Here is a 20397-nt window from a genome sequence, read left to right on the forward strand (position 1 = left end):
GGGGGGGCCCCCCCCGCCGAGGGTTCGGATCCCACATACAGACCGGTTCCCGCTCACTGGCTGAGCGAGGTGCGGGCGTGACAATGAGGGTTGCGATCCGTTGCCGGGCACGAAAAAAAAAAAAAGACAAAAAAAAAAAAAGAAGAAGAAGTTCTAATATTCGATAGTAGTGCTAGGTGTCTATAATAAGCAATAATTTACTGCATATTTTTAAATGGCTACAAGAGAGTTCAAATGTTCTCACCAAAAAGATACAATAAATGTTTGTGCTGATGAAGATGTTAATCAGTCTGATTTAATCACCACATAGTACATATATGTATTGAAATATTACTCTGTACCTCATAAGTACATTATGTGTCAATTACAAAACAAAATTTTAAAAATAATTCATATCTCATAGCCTTTTATGAATTTTTGTGTACCACTGAGAACACTTAAAAGTATTTTAAATAAGAGTAATTCTGCCTCCTGTGAAGCTATTCTTACAGACAAATCCAATTTCCACAAAACAATCTGAACCAAATACATACGATAATCAAAAAAGTGTCAGAATTAAGAAAAACTCTGCACTTGACCTTGAAATCCTGGAGCTCTTTAGGGCTCAGTCCAAGGAGTGATCATCTTTCTTGCTAGATGATCTCATCCATACTCATGATTTCAATTACTGTCTACATGCTCACAAATCTCAAACGTTTATTTACAGCCCAGACCTCTCCTTTGAGCTCTTGTTCCATATCCCCAAAACTGCCTCTTCAAAATCTCCTCTTAGATGTCTCACAGGCACCTTAAATATAACACATTACAACAAAGTGGTCTTCCCTCCCCATTCTAACGTTTCCTACCATCTATCCAGATGCACAAGCCAAAACTTCCCTCTCTGCCACCCAGCCATAGCCACTTGTTGAGCATCTACTACTTACCTTCCCATTCCAATCAACTCACACCATCTCCACTGTTATCACTCTAAAACTATGCCACTATCATCTCTGCAAGTCTCATAATTTATCTCTTTGCATCCACTAATGTCTCTCTCTGATATAATCTCCACCCTACAGTAAAACTATTCTTTTGAAGCACAAATCTGATTGTGTCATACCTCTACACAAAACCCTTCAATGTTTTCCCATTGCTTTTAGGATACAGACCAAAATCACAAATGAATTCAATAAGAGTCTATATCAGAGTTTTCAATCTTACCCCAGCTGACATTTGAGCCAGATAATTCTTTACTTGTGGGGTGGCTTACTGTATGCTGTAAGAGGTTTAGCAGCATCCCTGGCCCCTACCCACAAATGCTAGTAGCACACTGTCAATCTCCCCCACATTGTGACATGAAAAAAATGTCTCCATACATTGCCAAATGTCCCCTGGGGGACTAAATCACCCCCCTGGTTGAGAACTACTGGCCTATCTGACCTGGCTCCTGCCTAACTCTCTGGCTACTCTCCTTCTTGCTATCCAGGTTACTGTTGTGATGTAATGGGAGGGACCATAGTTAAGAGACAGGAGCCTAACTGCAAATTTCAGCTCTCCTCTTCCAAGCTAGGTGACCCTAGGCATGTTACTTCACTTCTCCAAGCCTTGGATTCATCACTGATAAAACTAGAATAACAGCAGACTACCTTGCAGGGTTGTTGTGAGGATTAAATTCATTTACAGTACTTAGAACCATGCCTAGTACATGGTAAGAGTTCAATAAATGTTGGCTGTTTTTGTTGTTGTTGTCGTTCCTTGAATTCTCCATACTCTTTAGGCCGCAAGAACCTGTTGTACATTCTTCCCTCTGACTGGAAAGCTATTCCCCACATCTGACAACTCCCTTTCCCTTAAGCAATTCCACTCACCCTTCAAAACTCAGTTGAGGGGCCAGCTCTGTGGCTCACTCGGGAGAGTGCGGTGCTGATAACACCAAGGCCAAGGGTTCGGATCCCACATAGGGATGGCCGGTTAGCTCACTGGGTGAGCATGGTGCTGACAACACCAAGTCAAGGGTTAAGATCCCCTTACCGGTCATCTTTTAAAAAAAAAAAAAAAAACTCAGTTGAAAGGGTGCTTCTTCAGGGAAACCTTCCCAAAGCCCTGAACATGTCAAGTCCTCCTGTCGCTCCTTTTTATTTTTTTGAGATTTTTTTTTTTTTTTGGCAGCTGGCTGGTATAGGGCTTTGAACCCATGATCTTAGTGTTATAAGACAGTCCTCTAACCAACTGAGCTAACCAGCCAGCCTCCTCCTGTCACTCTTTAATCAAACCAAAATATTTAACACAGTTGTAAATATATTACATATTTCCTCAATTCTAAGAATGCCAGTGATTGTGACACACACAATCAGTTTTCAAGACAAAAGAAAAATTACCATAGGATGCCCACTCGCACCACTCCTATTTAACTCAGTATTGGAAGTATCAGGCAAGAGAAAGAAATAAAGGGCATCTGGATTGGAAAAGACTAAGTCGAACTGTCCCTGTTTGCAGATGACATGATCTAGTATATAGTAAAACCTAAAGATTCTACAAAAAAACTCTTAGAGCTAATAAACAATTTCAGTAAAGCTGCAGATACAAAATCAACATGCAAAAATCCATAACATTTTTATACTCCAATAACAATCTAGCAGAAAATGAAATCAAGGGGGCCGGCCCGGTGGCGCACTGCTATAGTGCACCGCTTGGGAAGCGCGGTGGCGCTCCCGCCGAGGGTTCGGATCCCACATACAGGCCGGTTCCCACTCACTGGCTGAGCGAGGTGCGGGAGCAACACCGAGGGTTGCGATCCCGTAGCCGGTCCCAGTCCGGTACGGGGGCGACACTGAGGGTTGCGATCCGTTGCCGGACACGGAAAAAGACAAAAAGGAAAAAAAAAGAAAATGAAATCAAGAAAGCAAGCCCACTTATGATACTCACCAAAAAAAAATAAAATAAAATACCTAGGAATCAATTTAACCAAGGAGGTAAAAGATCTCTACGATGAGAACTACAAATTACTACTGAAAGAAATTAAAGAGGACACAAAAAGATGGAAAGACATTTCATGTTCTTGGATTAGAAGAATAAACATTGTGAAAAAGTCCATACTACCCAAAGCAATCTACAAATTCAATGCAATCCCCATCAAAATACCAAGGACATTCTTCACAGAAATAGAAAAAACAATCCTAACATCCATGTGGAACAACAAAAGACCCCAAATGGCCCCAAAAGCAATCCTAGGCAAAAAATAATAAAGCCAGAGGCATAACACTACCTGACTTCAAATTATACTACAAAGCTGTAGTAACCAAAACAGCATGGTACTGACATAAAAACAGATACTTGGACCAAACAGAATAGAGAACCCAGAAATCAATCCATGTACTTACAGGCAACTGATCTTTGACAAAGGCATGAAGAACATACATTGGGGAAAAGACTGCCTCATCAATAAATGGTGCTGGGAAAACTGGACTTGCATATATGTAGAAGAATGAAACTAGACCTGTACCTCTCACCATACACCAAAATCAACTCAAAATGGATTAAAGACCTAAATATAAGACCTGAAACTTTAAAACTCCTAAAAGAAAACATAGGGGAAACACTTCAGGAAGTAGGACTGGGCAAAGACTTTATGAATAAGAAAACCCCAAAAGCACAGGCAACAAAAGAAAAAGTAAACAAATGGGATTATATCAAACTAAAAAGCTTTGGCAAAGCAAAAGAAACAATTAACAGAGTGAAAAAGCAACCTACAGAATTGGAGAAAATATTTGCGAGCTATGCATCCAACAAGGGATTAATATCCAGAATATACAAGGAACTCAAACCAACTTCACAGGAAAAAAATAAGTAACCCAATTAAAAAATGGGCAAAGGAGCTGAAGAGGCATTTCTCAAAGCAAGATATACAAATGGCCAACAGACACTTGAAAAAACACTCAACATCACTAAGCATCAGGGAAATGCAAATCAAAACCACATTGAGATATCATCTCACACCAGTTAGACTGGCCATGATCAAAAAAAGACAGAGAATAACAAATGCTAGCAAGGATGCAGAGAAAGGGGAACCCTCCTACATTGTTGGTAGGACTATAAATTAGTGCAGCCATTACGGAAAACAGTATGGAGCTTCCTCAAACAACTACTGATAGAACTGCCTGTACAATCCAGCAATTCCACTGCTGGGTATATACCCAAAGAAATGGAAACCATCATGTCAAAGGGATACCTGCACTCCCATATTTATCACAACTCTATTTAGAAGAGCAAAGAGCTTGAACCAACCTAAATGTCCATCAACAGACGACTGGATAAGGAAAATGTGATATATTTACACAATGAAACACTACTCTGCCATAGAAAAGAATGAAATTCTGCCATTCACAGCAACATGGATGAACTTAGAGAAAATTATGTTAATGAAATAAGCCAAGCACAGAACGAGAAATACTACACATCCTCACTTGTAAGTGGGAGCTAAAAAGTAAACAATGTAAATGTACTTAATGCCAGAGAACTGTACACTTAATGGTTACGATGGTAAATTTTATGCTATATATATTTTACCATCATTTTAAAAGTGCATTTGGTTTCATTTTTTAGCATGCAAATAATCCAGTTTGTGGAATATGTTTATGCCCTTTCTTCTCCTCATTCTCTCTGGTTGCCTACTTTTTGGCAAACTGAGAAGCATGGAAACCTGAGCAGATACTAACCAAGAAGAAAAGGAGGCTATTTTTCTTTATTTATAGCATTCCCTGTCAATTTCAAATTGTGAAGATAAATTAAACTCTTAAGATTTAACTAAAAAAAGATAAAGCTATTTTTCATTTTTATTACTGTGGGGGTTTCGTTAGTTTTTGATTATTTCTAACTTAAGGCAATGTTTTTTGATAAAAGAGATGATCTTACTGAAGAAAATAAGGATTTGGGACTATCTGTAAATGCTAACCATCCAGTGTATGAATGAACAGTATATGAATGACCATAAAAACTTTAAAGGAAAGAGAAAGAATCTAAAAGAACTATGAAAGAACTACTAAAACTGCTAAACATATTTCCTCTAAAGTTTTAAAACTACCTCATCACACATTAGGCACTCATCATGCAAATAAAGTCTTAAATCTTAGCAATAGAAAAGTGGCCTTTTCATATTTCAGGTTAAAGCCTTTTTACCTTGTTATTAAAGCTGGCATATGCACACTCAGAGCTCTTAAAGATAAAAATAAAAACTAGATATACTTTTTATATAACTTCTAATATAATAACTGAATTACACTAAGTTATTTCATGCAAAATAACAACATCAAGAAGTCAGGAAGAAAACCTGTGAGTATAAAAAACTGAACATTCAGGATAGGATCATCTTTGCATTTTGGTTCATGGTAATTCCCAAACCTGACTGGCCAACAGAATCCCCTAGGAAGAAGTGTAAGTTTGTGTGAATGTGTATACTTAAATACAGATTTCTGAGCTCAACCCCCATAGATTCAGATTTGGCAAGAATGGGGTTAAGACTTAGGAATTTGTACATTAATAAAGCTCCCTGGGAGATTCTGATGATCAGCTATGTTTTAGAACACCTGTCTTAATAAGTTTCTTTTACAAAAGGAGTCTATTTTACCTTTCTACCATCCTCTATTCTCACTATGTATTTCTACTTTTTAATAAGCAACTAAGCCTACTGCAAGTCTAACACTGTCCTAAAGGTTCACATGGATTATCTCTTTTTACTCATTACAACAGTCCTGAGAGACAGAAAGACAGCATTATTCCCATTTCACAGATGAGGAAACTGAAATCCAGAGAAGTTACTCAAAATTATTCAACCAGAACTAGGAGAGCCAGAATTCAAAGCCACACTTATGAATCTCCAAAGTCCACCTCTCCTGGAAGTAGTATGGTTAAGCAGAATGAACAAGTAGCTGGATATGAGCCCCAGTTCTGATACCTCTTACATTGTTCTCTCTCAGTTTCATCTGTTTCCTCAGCTGCAAATAAGACTCATAACAATACCTTTCCTACCTAGACTGAGATTTCTATGAAAATCAATTTGTGAAATTGCTTTCAAAGTCATGAAAAGTTACAGAAAAATAAGCTATTGATATGGGAGTTGGAGAAGATCGAGAAAAAGTGTAGCATGGTAGGTGGTTAAATTAACGCACAGACTTTGAATCCACACTTCATGTGTTTGAATTCAATCTCTGTTATTTCATAGCTATGTAACCTTGGGAAAGTTACTTAACTTTTCTGTGCAATGGTTTCCTCATCTGTAAAACGGAGATAACAATAAAATCTCAGAATTTTACAAGGATTAAATTAATTAATGTATGTTAAAAGTTTAGACTAATGTTTGCCAGATAGCTAGGACTCAACAAGTGTTGGATGTTAGAATCCTACCAAATTTTGTAAAGGAAGCATACATACACACAACATTTCAAACACTTAGTGACAACACAAAAGGAGCCTAGAAGGTGCAGGCATTTTCTTCCGTTACAGAAATCTGGGTGAATCCCTCCAATTTTAGAAGTAAACATTTTGGATAGTTTCAATTTTCAACTAAAATTATGTGGCTTCCAAAATGCTTCATTTGTGCAAATATTTAAAATCACTGTAAAGTAATACCTACTTTTTCATTTTTAAATACCTTTTACCTCCTTATCTAAAAAAAACTCATTGATTTTTTTTAAATAATTTTTTTTTTTTCCTTTTTTGAGACTGGCCGCACCGCGCTCAGCCAGTGAGCGCACTGGCCATCCCTATATAGGATCCGAACCCACAGCGGGAGCGCTACTGTGCTCCCAGCGCTGCACTCTCCCGAGTGTGCCACGGGCTCGGCCCTTTAAAAATAATTTTATCAGTTTTTAGATAAAAACTTTTCTTTATTTCAAATAGCCTCATACAGGATTTGACTTCTAATTCTAACTGAGTGCCTTTCAAGAGGAAAACATAACAATGAGCTGGATGAAAAGAAGACTGTGTAATATGTCAAAAGGAAACTGCACTAGTCCTAAATGAGTTATTTACTAAGAACAACAAAGAGGAAGTGATAAGAAAGTAATTCTCACCAAAAGAATATACTTTAATCACACTCTAAGCAATTCCTGTACCAGGTAAGTTTATAGTTAGTCTGCAGTTACAGAGAGTGTGAAACAAAGCTGGCACCTCACTAAGAAATCCCAGCTGGGATTTATCTTAAATATCCAATATACAACAGGAAATGTTGCCAGTGATTCAACAGGTGACATCCTTCCCTTTTTTTTTCTTTCTTCTGAGTTGTCAACAAACTGAAACAAAAATGCAGCAGAAGCTGGCACCTCACTAAGAAATCCCAGCTGGGATTTATCTTAAATATCCAATATACAACAGGAAATGTTGCCAGTGATTCAACAGGTGACACCCTTCCCTTTTTTTTTCTTTCTTCTGAGTTGTCAACAAACTGAAACAAAAATGCAGCAGAAGCTCTAGTACTAGCTAAAACAATTAAACATAAAAATTCCACTGCAATGTTTCAAAAAACAGCTAAGACATTGAACCTGAACAGACACCAAATAAGGACTGTTTCTGTCAGCATTTATACAGCAAGTCCTGGATCATATTAATTACACAGCCTAATGAGCATTTCTATAATACAGTTATTATATCTTCAACATTCTAATTACCCTAAGTTTAAATTCTGAAGATTAATTCTAAATTTCAATACATTAGAACAAGTACCTAGAAGTCAAGTAAACCATAAAAATAAAATGAAAATGTAATTTTAGAGGAGCTGAACAAATATCCAAGCATATTTTATTCTATTACAGTATTTTAGAGGCCAGCCATAACATCTTGTTCATAATAAACATTCTGAAACTATTCAATGAATGAATGTATCTCTGGCATCCCAGCATTTTTACAATACTCTCAACCGTGCTACTCAGTGTTGAGAGGGGGTTTATCAGACTCACCTCTCTGGCAATGTTACTCAAAGCTTCATCTTCTGCAGAAAATCGGTCTTTCATAGGCATTCTTTTCCTTCCAGAACCAGGAGTCCCCATCTTGTGTTCTTAATAGTCTTTTAACTCAGAAAGTGGTTTCACTCTGTTTTCAGTCCTGAAATGAACAGAAACAGAGTTAGGATGTTTCTCTTTGTACAGTTTTAATGGTCATTTATACATTTACTTTAAACAGAGAAATTGTACTTCTCTTTAGAGAAATTAGTCACCAAATACTTCTTCCCACTACCAAATTATTCCAATAAATTTTAGAATTTTTAAATTTATATTCATTATTAAACTTCCTGTTTTCACTATGCTACCCCCAGCAATCTATGACAGTGTGCTATAATATGAGCCTCAGAAAACTGCACTCAGCAGTAATTCTACTTAACAGTTTACAATTACTACAGCTATTTCTAAAATCTATTTCTATTGCAGAGTAAAAGACATTTCAGAAAAGTTATTCAGCCTAAAGTTTTGGAAGAACATGTTTAAGAGGTTTTACTGTTGAGCCTTAAATTTATAAAGGTAACTTTGCTTTCTAGTGTAATTTAAGAAACAAGTCCAATTAAACCACAGCCACAAAAAAGAACAATGGAAGGTTTATTACTCTGCAATTAACAATAACCAACACTGTCCATACAACAAATATCTGAGCGCTTGCTACTGCCAAGTACTATAGAAAGTACAGAAGACACAGTGATGAACAAAACTGATATAACCAAATGACTAAGAATATATCTATGAATCTATTTTATTATTAGATAGGCCTATTTTTACAAAAGAGTGAAAAAAGATTCATCTGCGGAGATTAAGTAACAAGGATGACAAAGGCCATCTAACCTTTCTAACACCTGATATCTGAGATTAAAAATTCCCATGAAAGAGTACATCCCAAATTGCACGACTTCCCTTTTTTCTTCTAGATGCTAAGAAGTACAGCTCATTTAGCTAAATACCCAGTAACTTCAAAAAATTTTTCCTAGCTTTAACAAAATAAACTGGCAAAATTTCATTACTGTGTGAGTCAAAAAGGAATTCTCAAGTAAGTCTGTCCTAATACAATTGGCTACATTAAAACTATAAGTGACTTTAATGTACTGGAATTTACTTGATTCAGGCAAAATAAAGCAGAACCACTGCACCAAAAAAAGTTTTCTCCAATGAGAATTCAGGTCATTTCCAACTTATCTGACACCATTACTCATTCTCCAGAGCTAGCTATTTAGGTTTGTCAGCCAGAATGAAGACTGATGATGGTATATTACTTCATCATAGAAAATACAGCTGGATATGATCATTTAGGAAAGAACTCATTTAACTGGAAACAAGCAAACAAACATATATATATCTAGGGCTGGCCAGTTAGCTCAGTTACAGCACAGTGTTATAATACCAAAGTCAAGGGTTTTGGATCCCCATACAAGCCAGCCACCAAAAATATATATGTATATATTTTTTATATACATATACATTTTTATATACAAAAAATATATACATGTGTATATATATGTATATGTACGTATATACGTCTGAAAGCAGCAGCTAATGCCCCGGCCACAAATCAGGATAATTCCTGAAAAGAACAGTCTTCTCAGAAGTTTCCAATCATCCTCAGGTTCAGGAAAATTTTAAAGATTATTCATTTACTTAATAGTAATGGCATATACAAATACTAGCCACCTACTGAGGAAAAAAGCAACATGCAATAATACAAAGTTCTTTTTCAGACTAGAGTGACAATTTAGCTAATGCACTATGGTATCATCCAACATTTGTCCTCGAGCCAGCTTTCCAAGGACACACTAAAAGACATTTCACAGAAGCAGAAGACAAAAATATAGGCATTTTCTAATTCCAGACACAAAAAAATAATTAGAGAAAAAAAAAAAAACAGATTTGGCTAGAAGTATAGTATTTCATCAGTTTAACAGTGGTTTTGTAAGGAAGATAGGATTATGGATGGATTTTTTTCTTCTTGATTCTCTACAATTTCAGTAACACTTAGAAAAAGGAGATTCATTTAAAAAACAAAATAAAAACATTCAGATCCAAGGCTCAAAAAACAGACTGGCCCCCCAAAAAGGATCACACCCAAATTAGGCACAATATGCTAGACAACTGAAACCACTGCCGGTGGCACTCTTTTGAATGTACTTTTCTTTGTCCTCTTTCCCCATAATTCATTTTCCTTCTTTCTTAACTAACACAGCCTATATCTTAGATCTGCCAGGGTACTCCAAGTCCACAGTTTCATGTAAAAAATTACCCTTTTTTAAAACTGCCTCACTATACCAGCCAGCTGAAAAACAAAAACAAACAACAAAAAAAACTGTTTCAACAAGCTCCAGGCTAGTCACCCCGGAGAGAAAGATGACAGGAAAGGGACAGAGACACAGGATAAGCAGGAAATGGGAACACTTTCTGTCCATCTTCCTTGTCCTTCCTGTCCTATCTACAGAGAGCATCAAAGTGTTTACATGACTGACCAAGTCCTGTCACCTTTTTTAGTTAAATATGAGGCAGATCAACCACTATCTATTTCAAAGAACAATCTAGTGCTTTCAAAAGACTTTTATTACACTATTTGTACTCTGCAGACTGGCATCCTTACCAATATCAGAACAATTAAAGGTTTTCAGTTCCTATAAAATCTATCTTCTAGTAACTCCAGAACATTCTATATCAGTGATGGGGAAACCTTAAAAGACATAAGATTTCCAGCATGGCCTATGGAAAACAGCTTTTCAATAAAATGACAAAAATAAAGATGCAGACTCAAAGGCAACCTTGAATAAATTATTTCCAGTTTCTGGTCCTGAAGGACTTTCAGCAATTTTCCACCCCAAGGTATCCTCAAGAATATTTTTCTTCAGGAGCCATGTTAATCTCTTCCAGCTTTTCCCTAGTGGTATCAACCAACTTAAAGAGTTAAACCTTTAGATCAACTGGCAAGAACAAAACTGCCTGTATTTTTTGTCAAGTCCTTTACCCAGACAGTGTCAAGCTGATTTTCTACAGACGATGTTGTCATTACGTATTTGTCTACTTAAGGGAAACAAGGGAAGAACTTTCAGGATGTTGTGGAATATAAACTTTCCAAAATAGATTCATCAATAAGGCTTTCTCCTCTCCAGTGAGCTTCTCATATAATAAAGAAAACAACAGGCATTTTGCCTCATTAAAAGTGGCACTTCAATCAGGATATTGTTCACTTTTATAAAAACAGAATGTACATGTAGTATCAGTGTGTCACATTCTAAAGATAGTACACTTAGTTCTATGCCTGTCTGGATCCTGACAGATACAGTTCCTTCATATCTAAGTACTGCATCATGGAGAACTCAAAATATTGTTGTGGTATGTTTTTGCAACTGAGCTGTCATCACAGTTAACGCTAGTCTGCACAATAAAACATTTGATAGTTATTCATAAATCCCAGGATCTGGAATGGCACCTGAACTAGTGACTTACTGTGACTGAAGTTGTTGCCACTGGACAAAATTTAAAGAGACAGAATGTGAGTTCAACTGATTGCACTGCTGCTTTCTGTGTTGCCCTTCCCATTTCCTAGGCCTCAGTTTCTTCATCTATAGAGCAGAAATAACAGCTGTCTCATCTATCTAACATGGTTAATGTGAGGCTCAAATTAAGACAAATGCAAGCATTTAACAAACTATAAAGCACTCAATAAATGTTTAAAGTGTCGTGAATCGGGCCGAGCCCGTGGTGCACTCGGGAGAGTGCGGCGCTGGGAGCGCAGCAGCGCTCCTGCTGCGGGTTCGGATCCTATATAGGGATGACCGGTGCGTTCACAGCGCTCACTGGCTGAGCACGGTGCAGCCAGTCTCAAAAAGGACAAAAAATAAAATAAAATAAAATAAAGTGTCTTGAATTAACTACCTCTTTTACGTAGTTAGCTTATGAAATTGACAAAAAGGCAACCCTTGCCTTTCTTTACAATTTCATACTTTTTAACTAAACACAAATATACTCAAGTTATTTCCTCCAGCATGCACAGTATGATACAATTAGCCATACTAAGAATTTTTGCTGTAACATGAAACAATCTGATATTCAAAGCACCTTAAGATATTAAAATGCAATTAATATGGACGCCCTAATATTAGAAAATTTTTATAAAATGAAATGTATCATATAGCTTTAATTTTTCCATTTTCAACAAATATCTACTGAGAATTTGCAAGGCACTATTTACATAGCACTGTCATTGCCTTGTAAGTAAGCAAAAGAGAACAATGGGAAAATAAAAGTGGTAAAGAGGTCAGAGAGAAAGTACTTATGTTATCTCTACATATACCTCCTTAATGGTGTTCGTTGAAGCACAAGTTTTTATTTAGAGGAAGTCCAATTTATCTATTTTTTTCTTTTGTTGCTTCTTTTGGTATCATATCCAAAAAAAACCATTTCTTCTAAGAGTTTTACAGTTTTACTTCTTATATTTAGGTCTACGACACTTTTTGAGTTAATTCCTATAAATGGTGTAAAGCAGGGATTCAACCTGATTCTTTTGTATGTGGATATCTACTTGTCATGGCACCATTTGTTAAAAAGACTATTCTTTCCCCTGTTAAATTGTCTTGCCACCTTTCCATAAAATTAAGGGTTTATTTCTGTTCACTCAATTCTATTTCATTGATCTACATGTCTACCTACCCTTATACCAGTACCACACCATTTTGATTGACATGGCTTTGTAGCAAGTTTTAAAATTGGGAAAAGTGAGTCCTCCTACTTTGTTCATCTTTTAAAATTGTCTGGCTACTCTGGATCCTTGTATTTCCATATAAATTTTAGAATCAGCTTGTCACTTACTGTAAAAAATAAAAAAACCCGGAAAAGAAGGAGAAAAGAAGAAAAAAAGGCAGCTGAGATTCTGATAGAGATTACAACGAATCTATAGATCAATATGAGGAGTACTGCCATCTTAAAAATATTAAGATTCCAATCCAGGACATAGGATGTCTTTCCAATTACTTAGGTCTTCTTTAATACAGTTTCACAATGTTTTGTGTTTTCAACATTCAGGTCTTGCACTTCTTTTATTAAATTTATTCCTATGACACAGGTCATTTTGAGGATCAAAAGGATACAAAAGTTTCTACAATTTGTAAAGTGCTATGGAAATATATATTATCATTGATACCAAAAAAAAAAAAAAAAGAGAGAGAGAGAGAGACCTAAAATCACAGTAACAAAACAGAAAGTGTCAAAATAAGACTCGGAAGTAAATCCCTTGGCTAAATTTAGTCTTCAGTTGAGCCAAGGTTGAGTAGGTCAGGGATTGCACATTTTCAAACACAAATATAATCCAACACTACACCTGCATGCTTAGTGGGAAGGAATTCTTTACTATTACCAATTAACTAAACATGCAGCAACATTATGGGTTCTGGAAGTCCTCTTGCCAAACTGCACAACTGTGTGTTTTCTTTCTGAGGTATACGGAATTATTACTGAAATACTTCCTCCACCAAAACAAAAGAAAATCAAAACAAACACATTAGAGGCATGTAACTGACTTCTGCTACTAGTAATAAAACTGAAGGTACCAGAATTAAATCCCAAAGGATAAAGAATTTAAATTAGCCCTAGATCTTAGGCTCTCCTTCTGACCATGGAAGAACTCTATTGACAATATTCATATTAACTATATTCTAATGTGAACACAAATAAAACTTAGAATATAACACAACAAAAGAAAAAAATTACATGGATAAAAATGATCATTTCGATTACCTTTTAATCTATAATAAAACAAAACACAAAATTGAAAATGGCCCAACTTGACAACGATAGCTCTATTAAGTCATGGTCAATCAATAATGATGTAATAAAATGGCAGCATTAGAAAACTTGTGGGAAACAAGGAAAGAAATAAGCTTGATATGCCTAGAAGGTACAAAAGATGACAAAATGACACGTAAACCATGATTGCAAATACGTAAAACTTTGCACATATGAATAATGAATGACCAAGGCAATACATAAAAAAAAATTTACCTTTTCTCATGCTTTAAATACTATTGATAATCGCCTTATCAAAAAATAAGTTTTTTAAAAGTTTAGTTAAAAGCTACAATTATGAGGTTACTTCATAGTATGAAAATATAAACTTGTAAGAATAACCAACTTTGAAAATGTATTAATAAGCTGATAATGGGGAAAGATCCATTTAGTCTGTCAAAGCAATTGTAAAGTAGAACTATAAAAACTTATGTGGGTCTGGAAAAACCATATTTTCTAACATTTCACTTTAACCATCACTAACCACAGACAAAACGGAATTTGAAGTAAATGAGAAACACACTGCTAATTTTAAATAGAATGAACACCATTAGATTATAAATGTTATAATCTTAAAATCTTAAAATGTTATAAAATGAAAAACCTAACGCAAGAATAAACAGGTCAATTTTAGGACAAAAAAGCAACAATTAACATCCTCTGAAGTCCTGGAAAAAACATCAATTTTCAAGTCTACAAGTTTTCGTTATCAGAGCAAAATCCTTTGAAATTTTCAGTTTTCCCTAAAGACCTCTATGATTCCTTCCACCCACGTATCTCACTCATTGGGGGAAAAAATAGCAGTGGCATGTGGTACTTTTGTTGCAGAAAGGAAGATACCAATATCTTTCCTCTCTTGAGTCTTGCTGCTCAGGTCTGTGTAACTAAAATTTGTGTTAGATAGAAAGTTAAAAAAAAAAAAAAGCAAAGTAATGCCCTAAAATGGTAGGCAAGATATCAATAAAAGGAAGAAGTCAGCAAGATATAATGCAAGTATAACATTCGTGAGGGAATGATTAGAAAAGAGCTGAGGTGACAGCACAGCTGTGAGCAGAGACTCCAAGTACCACCCCAATCTAAAGACACATGCAACAAGTTCCACTTTAGATACATTATTTCTGCTGATAAAACACCTAATATGAGCATTTGGCTCCTTTTTATAAAAATAAAGAGAAAATACCTGCTCATCTACCACCACACCACCTCCCACCCACACATATACACATAGACACATACACAGTTTTCTAATAATGAAAATGCTTAAAAAGGCAAGCTGCAAACTCTGTACCTTATCCATGTTTTTATGTCAGGTACCAGGCACACAGCAAGATGTTCAATGAATGAAATGAATGAGAACTAGTAATACTCCATCACTAAATTCGCATTTGGTTGGGTTTTTTTGTTTTAATCTTTTATTATAGAAAAGCTAAGTCCTCAAAAATTCTAATTTTAAAGATTAAATAGGGGCTTCCAGTCAAGATAGCAGAATAGATGGTCCCCAGCATCACTCTCTCCCACAAATCAACCAATTTACAACTATTAAAAAGCAACAACAGCCAAGCTGGGGTCGCTAGAGCTCAGGAGAAGAGGAGGAGAGACCTATGGAATACATGAAGGCAGGACAAGCCATGATGAGAGAAAGAAAGAACCGCTCCAACCATTTTAAGCCCCGGACACTTTAAGGCTGACCCTGGTAAGCACACGGAGCAGGAGCTGGCAAAAGGCGCAGCTGTGCCCTTCGGATGAAGTTGCTTGGAGGCTGCAGGGAGAAGAGGGACTTGGTGGCCCCCAGGCCAGCAAGACTACTAATAGGGTTCCTGTGGACCCACATTGGAGCAAGGAGCCACAACAACTGGAAAAAAGGAACCACTCAGAGGCCAGTGAGTCATCGCAAGGGACCTGCACAGGGCCCACCCCATGGGAAGTGTTTGGAGTGCGGGAGACAGTAGAGATGGACCCGCCAGGGGAGAACTGGGGCACAGCAAGGACAGCTGATCTGCCCCCCAATCAGCATAGGACCATTCAGTAGAGACTGGTCAGGAATATAAAACTGCAGGGGGTGCAATTTGCTGAAAAGCCTCAGGCCCAGGCCACAGTTTCTACATAACCCAGGGGTACCAGATCTCGCTAGACCCAGAAGTACCTATAAAGTCAATGGTTAAAACCTGAGTTGCACAAAAAGCTTTCCCCGGAGAATCAGCAGCAAAGCAACAATTTAGCTCAACCACAGAGCTCAAGAACTCGTCCCCACAGGAAGTTTCCCCATTTTAGAAGTAAGCAAAGGACAACAAATTAGTTCCAGCACAGAGTTCAAGTGGTAGGAACAGCAAATAATCCAACACAGAACTGAAAGAAAAAACAAAATACCCACAGACCAGAGACAAAGTTTGATATTAACTAGTAAAGGTCTCACATTACCAAAAAACACCTATAAAACCTAGAAGGACAGGAAGTCCCTGTGGCTACCAAGCCAGGAAAGGGGAGTCCTGGGGGCCTCAGCCACACCCCACTGACACTCGCAACCAGCCAGTGATGACCACCAAGCTGCTGCAAGAAGCGCCTTGGGCTCTCCCAAGTCAGGGCAGTGGGGGTTCAAGGGCCTTGGCCATGCCACGCCAACACCCACCACCAGCCCAGTGACAACCACTGAGCCACTGCAGGAAGCACCCCAGGCTCCCGAGCTGGAGCGGTGGGGGGGAGAGAAGAGCTTCAGTCACACCCCTCTGACATCTGCACCCAGTTCAGCAATGACCAAGCCATGCTGGAAGCCCTCTGGTCTCCCATGCAGTAATAAGGGGGGTGCCACAGGCCTAAACCCCACCCCTCCTCCTTCCTCCTTCTCCCACCTTATTTCCTTCCCCTTTACCCTCCCCCTTTCCCCCAACTGCTCCACAACATCATAGAATGTAAAAAATATATTAATAAACTTAAAAAAATTTAATAAAATAGCTCATCTCAACTTCTTAGCTTAATGTTTTAAATTCATATTCAAAGTTTAATTTATACACATATATGAACATAATTTCCAATAGAAATCATTAATATTTCCTTCAAAATAAATAGCTGTTATTCTAATAAAAAACTTAAGTTCCAGTTAAACAGAAGATTAGCCACAGTTATCACATTTTATTCCTTAAACTTCATTAAAATGTAACTGTTCGTGGTGCGGGGAGGGCAGCCATAGTAGTAATAAACCCACAAAGACAATGGAGACAATTAGAGACTAGCAATTTCAATAAATATTTTAAGGGCCGGCCCATGGCTCGCTTGGGAGAATGATGTGATGACATCAAGGCCACAGGTTTGGATCCCTGTATAGGGATGGCCAGTTGGCACACTTGGCAGAGCATGGTGCTGACAACACCAAGTCAAGGGTTGGGATCCCCTTACAGGTCATCTTTTAAAAGAATAAATAAATAAATAAATATTTGAAAGGTAGAAAGTAAACAGAGAAGAGATAATACACGTTGCAAAACAGTCAAAGTTACAACCCAAGTACCTCTAGAGAGTGAATCTAACAAGAAGCAAGTTATCTTATACTAAAGAACTGTGCAGGTGTCCTATGAAAGAAGAGAAGGTTAGCACTCCCCTTGACAAGAATGGAAGAGGCTCTCAGGCCTGGCAACACACATACGGTTAAGCCATTGCCACCTACTTCAAGGCATTTAACCATCGTTTTTTTATCACTTACATTAAACTATAAGCTCCCAGAAATGCAAAAAAAAAAAAAAAAAAAAAAAAAAAAAAAACAACTGTGCAGTATCTTTAAATGGTACAGGTGAGCTCCCCATGCAAAAAAACAAAAAATACTTAAAAGTCTTTATATTAAGTTTTAGACCTCCAGGTCCCCTCTCCATAGCCAAGCAATTACCTCAACTCCAACTTCATCTACTATTCCACAGGATACCAGAAGCTCCTAGAGACCAAAGTGGCTCTGGGGAATGGAAGGGGAAATGGTTGGGGATGAAGATAGAGTGAGAAGTGGGAGGTTAGGTGAAAGTCTGGACATTGAAATGTGGGATAGCCCCAGCCCCCTACAAATCATCTACTCTGCTCCCAAAACACATACCCCTGCCCCAGGGAAGCTCAAAATTGACCAGCCCCACCTACTCACAAACTAAGAAATCCATGAAAAGCCACTAAGTAGTGAAACAACAGGTGCCCATTTTATTTTTTTTTTTTATTTTTATTTTATTTTTTTTTTTTTTTAATTAAAGATGACCGGTAAGGGGATCTCAACCCTTGGCCTGGTGTTGTCAGCACCACGCTCAGCCAGTGAGCAAACCGGCCATCCCTATATAGGATCCGAACCCGCGGCCTTGGTGTTATCAGCACCGCACTCTACCGAGTGAGCCACGGGCCGGCCTCCATTTTATTATTCTTCCTAAAATTGTGTTTTTGTTTTATATTTCTTTATATTTCACAAACTATTTTGCTCAAAATAATTTAGTTATTTTATAATTTATAAATTTATATCATAAATTACTATATCTAGATATATAGATGAATGGATAGAATAGAATCTTTTAAATCCTGTTGGAGTATGTAGAGAAAAAAGCAATAGATGAATAGAAGACTGTGCAAATTTTAAAAAGCAACTTTTAACCCCCTGAAAAAAACTGAAAGTTAAACAAGAAAGAAAACAATCATGATACACGACTTGGCTGAGCAGTAAAACTAATTTAGTTATGATGAAAACACTAAATATTTATTTAAAATTTCACAATAGGAATGTTATAGGAAAGGAAAGTGGGAGGAAATAATAAATATAAAATAACACAACCATCGGTAATTCCCATAATGTAAAGATATGCCTATTTTAATAGCATACATATTTTTTAAACAAAAATGGGTTTATAAAGAATGTGCTATTTTGTAACCAGCTATGGCAGACAAACTGTAAGACGGCTTCCCCACTCTTATCACCTTTGTGTAAATACCTCCCCATGAATGTGTGCAGGATCTATCACTTATTTCTAACCAATATGAACAATCCAAATATGGCAAAGGCTATAGGATGTCACTCCCATGTTTACGTTACATTATATAAGACTGTCTTGCTAGCAGGCTTGCTCTAGAGACTCTCCTTAATGGCTTGATGAAGTGGTCATGTTGAGAATCACAACTGGGTCAGGAACAACTGCAGATTGCCTCTAAGAGCTGAGAGCAGCCTTTAGGAGCTGAAGGCTGCCTCTAGAACACCAAGTGACCTCTAGTGAATAAGAAACCTGAGTGTTAAAATCACAAGGAAATTAATTCTGGCAATAATCTAAGTGAGACTGGAAGCAGAGTTTTCACCCATTAAGTCTCCAGTTGAGAACTCAGCCCAGACAACACCTTAATTATAGTAGCCTCAACAGTGACTGCAGACCCTAAGCAGAGGACCCAGCTCAGCCATTCGCACAGACTCCTGCCCCACAGAAACTGAGATAATAAAATGTATATTGTTTTAAGCTGCTAAGTTTATATAATTAGTTATATAGCATAGAAAACTAGTACATCAATTTTTTTTTTTTTGGAGGCTGGCAGGTATGGGGAATTGAACCCTTCACCTTGGTGTTACAAGTCTGCACTCTAACCAACTGAGCTAACCAGCGAGCCCTAGGTACATCAACTTTCAAAACTTTGGATGAATGAATTCAGCAAAGATTCAGAATACAAAAAAGGAGTTGCATTTCTATATACTAACAATGAACAATCCAAAAAGGAAATCAAGAAAACAATTCCATTTGCAACAGAATAAAAAAAAAAAAATTCTTAGGTATAAACTTAACCAAGGAAACAAAAGATTTGTACACTGAAAACTATTAAACATTACTGAAAGAAATTAAGGAGAAAAAAATAAAAGACATCCCATGTTAATGGATTGGAAGACTTAATACTGTTAAAATGTCAATACTACTTATTAAACAATCTACAGATTCAATGCAATTCCTATCAAAATCCCAATGACATTTTTTTTTTGTAGAAATAGAAAAACCCATACTAAAATTAAAATTCATATGGAATCTCAAGCAAGGGACTGCAAACGGCCAAAACAATCTTGAAAAAAAAAAAAAAAAGAAAAAGTTGGAAGACTCATACTTCCTGATTTCAAAACTTACCACAAAACAACACAGTAATCAAAACAGTGAGTTACTGGCATAAAGACAGGTATATAAACCAAAAGAATATAATAGACAGCCTAGAAATAAATCCTCACATATACAGTCAAATGATTTCCAATGAGAGTACCAAGATCAATCAATGGAGAATGGACAGTCTTTTCAACAAATGGCTCTGGGAAAACTGGACATCCACATTCAGAAGAATAAATCTGGACCCTTACCTTATGCCATATACAAAAGTAAACTCAAAGTGGATCAAAGAACTGAACACATGAGCTAAAACTATAAAACTCTTAGAAGAAAACATACAGGAAAAGCTTCATGACACTGAATTTGGAAATGATTTCTTGGTCATGATACCAAAAAGCACAGGCAACAAAAGAAAAAATATGGGGCCAGCCCGTGGCTCACTCGGAAGAGTGTGGTGCTGATAACACCAAGGCCCCGGGTTCGGATCCCATATTGGGATGGCCGGTTTGCTCACTGGCTGAGCATGGTGCTGACACCACCAAGTCAAGGGTTAA

At 37.1% G+C, this 20397-nt stretch overlaps 1 protein-coding gene across 1 annotated transcript in view; it reads right to left on the reverse strand.

Moving 5' to 3' along the window:
- LOC103608577 (leucine-rich repeat flightless-interacting protein 2-like) overlaps nt 1–20397 on the reverse strand; it is a gene marked incomplete at its 3' end in the record, with an annotated part of 63170 nt that overhangs the window by 34910 nt on the left and 7863 nt on the right. The window contains exon 3 of the mRNA XM_008592996.1: nt 7929–8073. Within this exon, the coding sequence (XP_008591218.1) occupies nt 7929–8018 (90 nt within the window). The remainder of the gene's footprint in view (nt 1–7928; nt 8074–20397) is intronic.

Source organism: Galeopterus variegatus, unplaced genomic scaffold (assembly GCF_000696425.1).
Source record: "Galeopterus variegatus unplaced genomic scaffold, G_variegatus-3.0.2 Scaffold8583, whole genome shotgun sequence".
In the NCBI taxonomy this organism is placed as follows: Eukaryota; Metazoa; Chordata; class Mammalia; order Dermoptera; family Cynocephalidae; genus Galeopterus; species Galeopterus variegatus.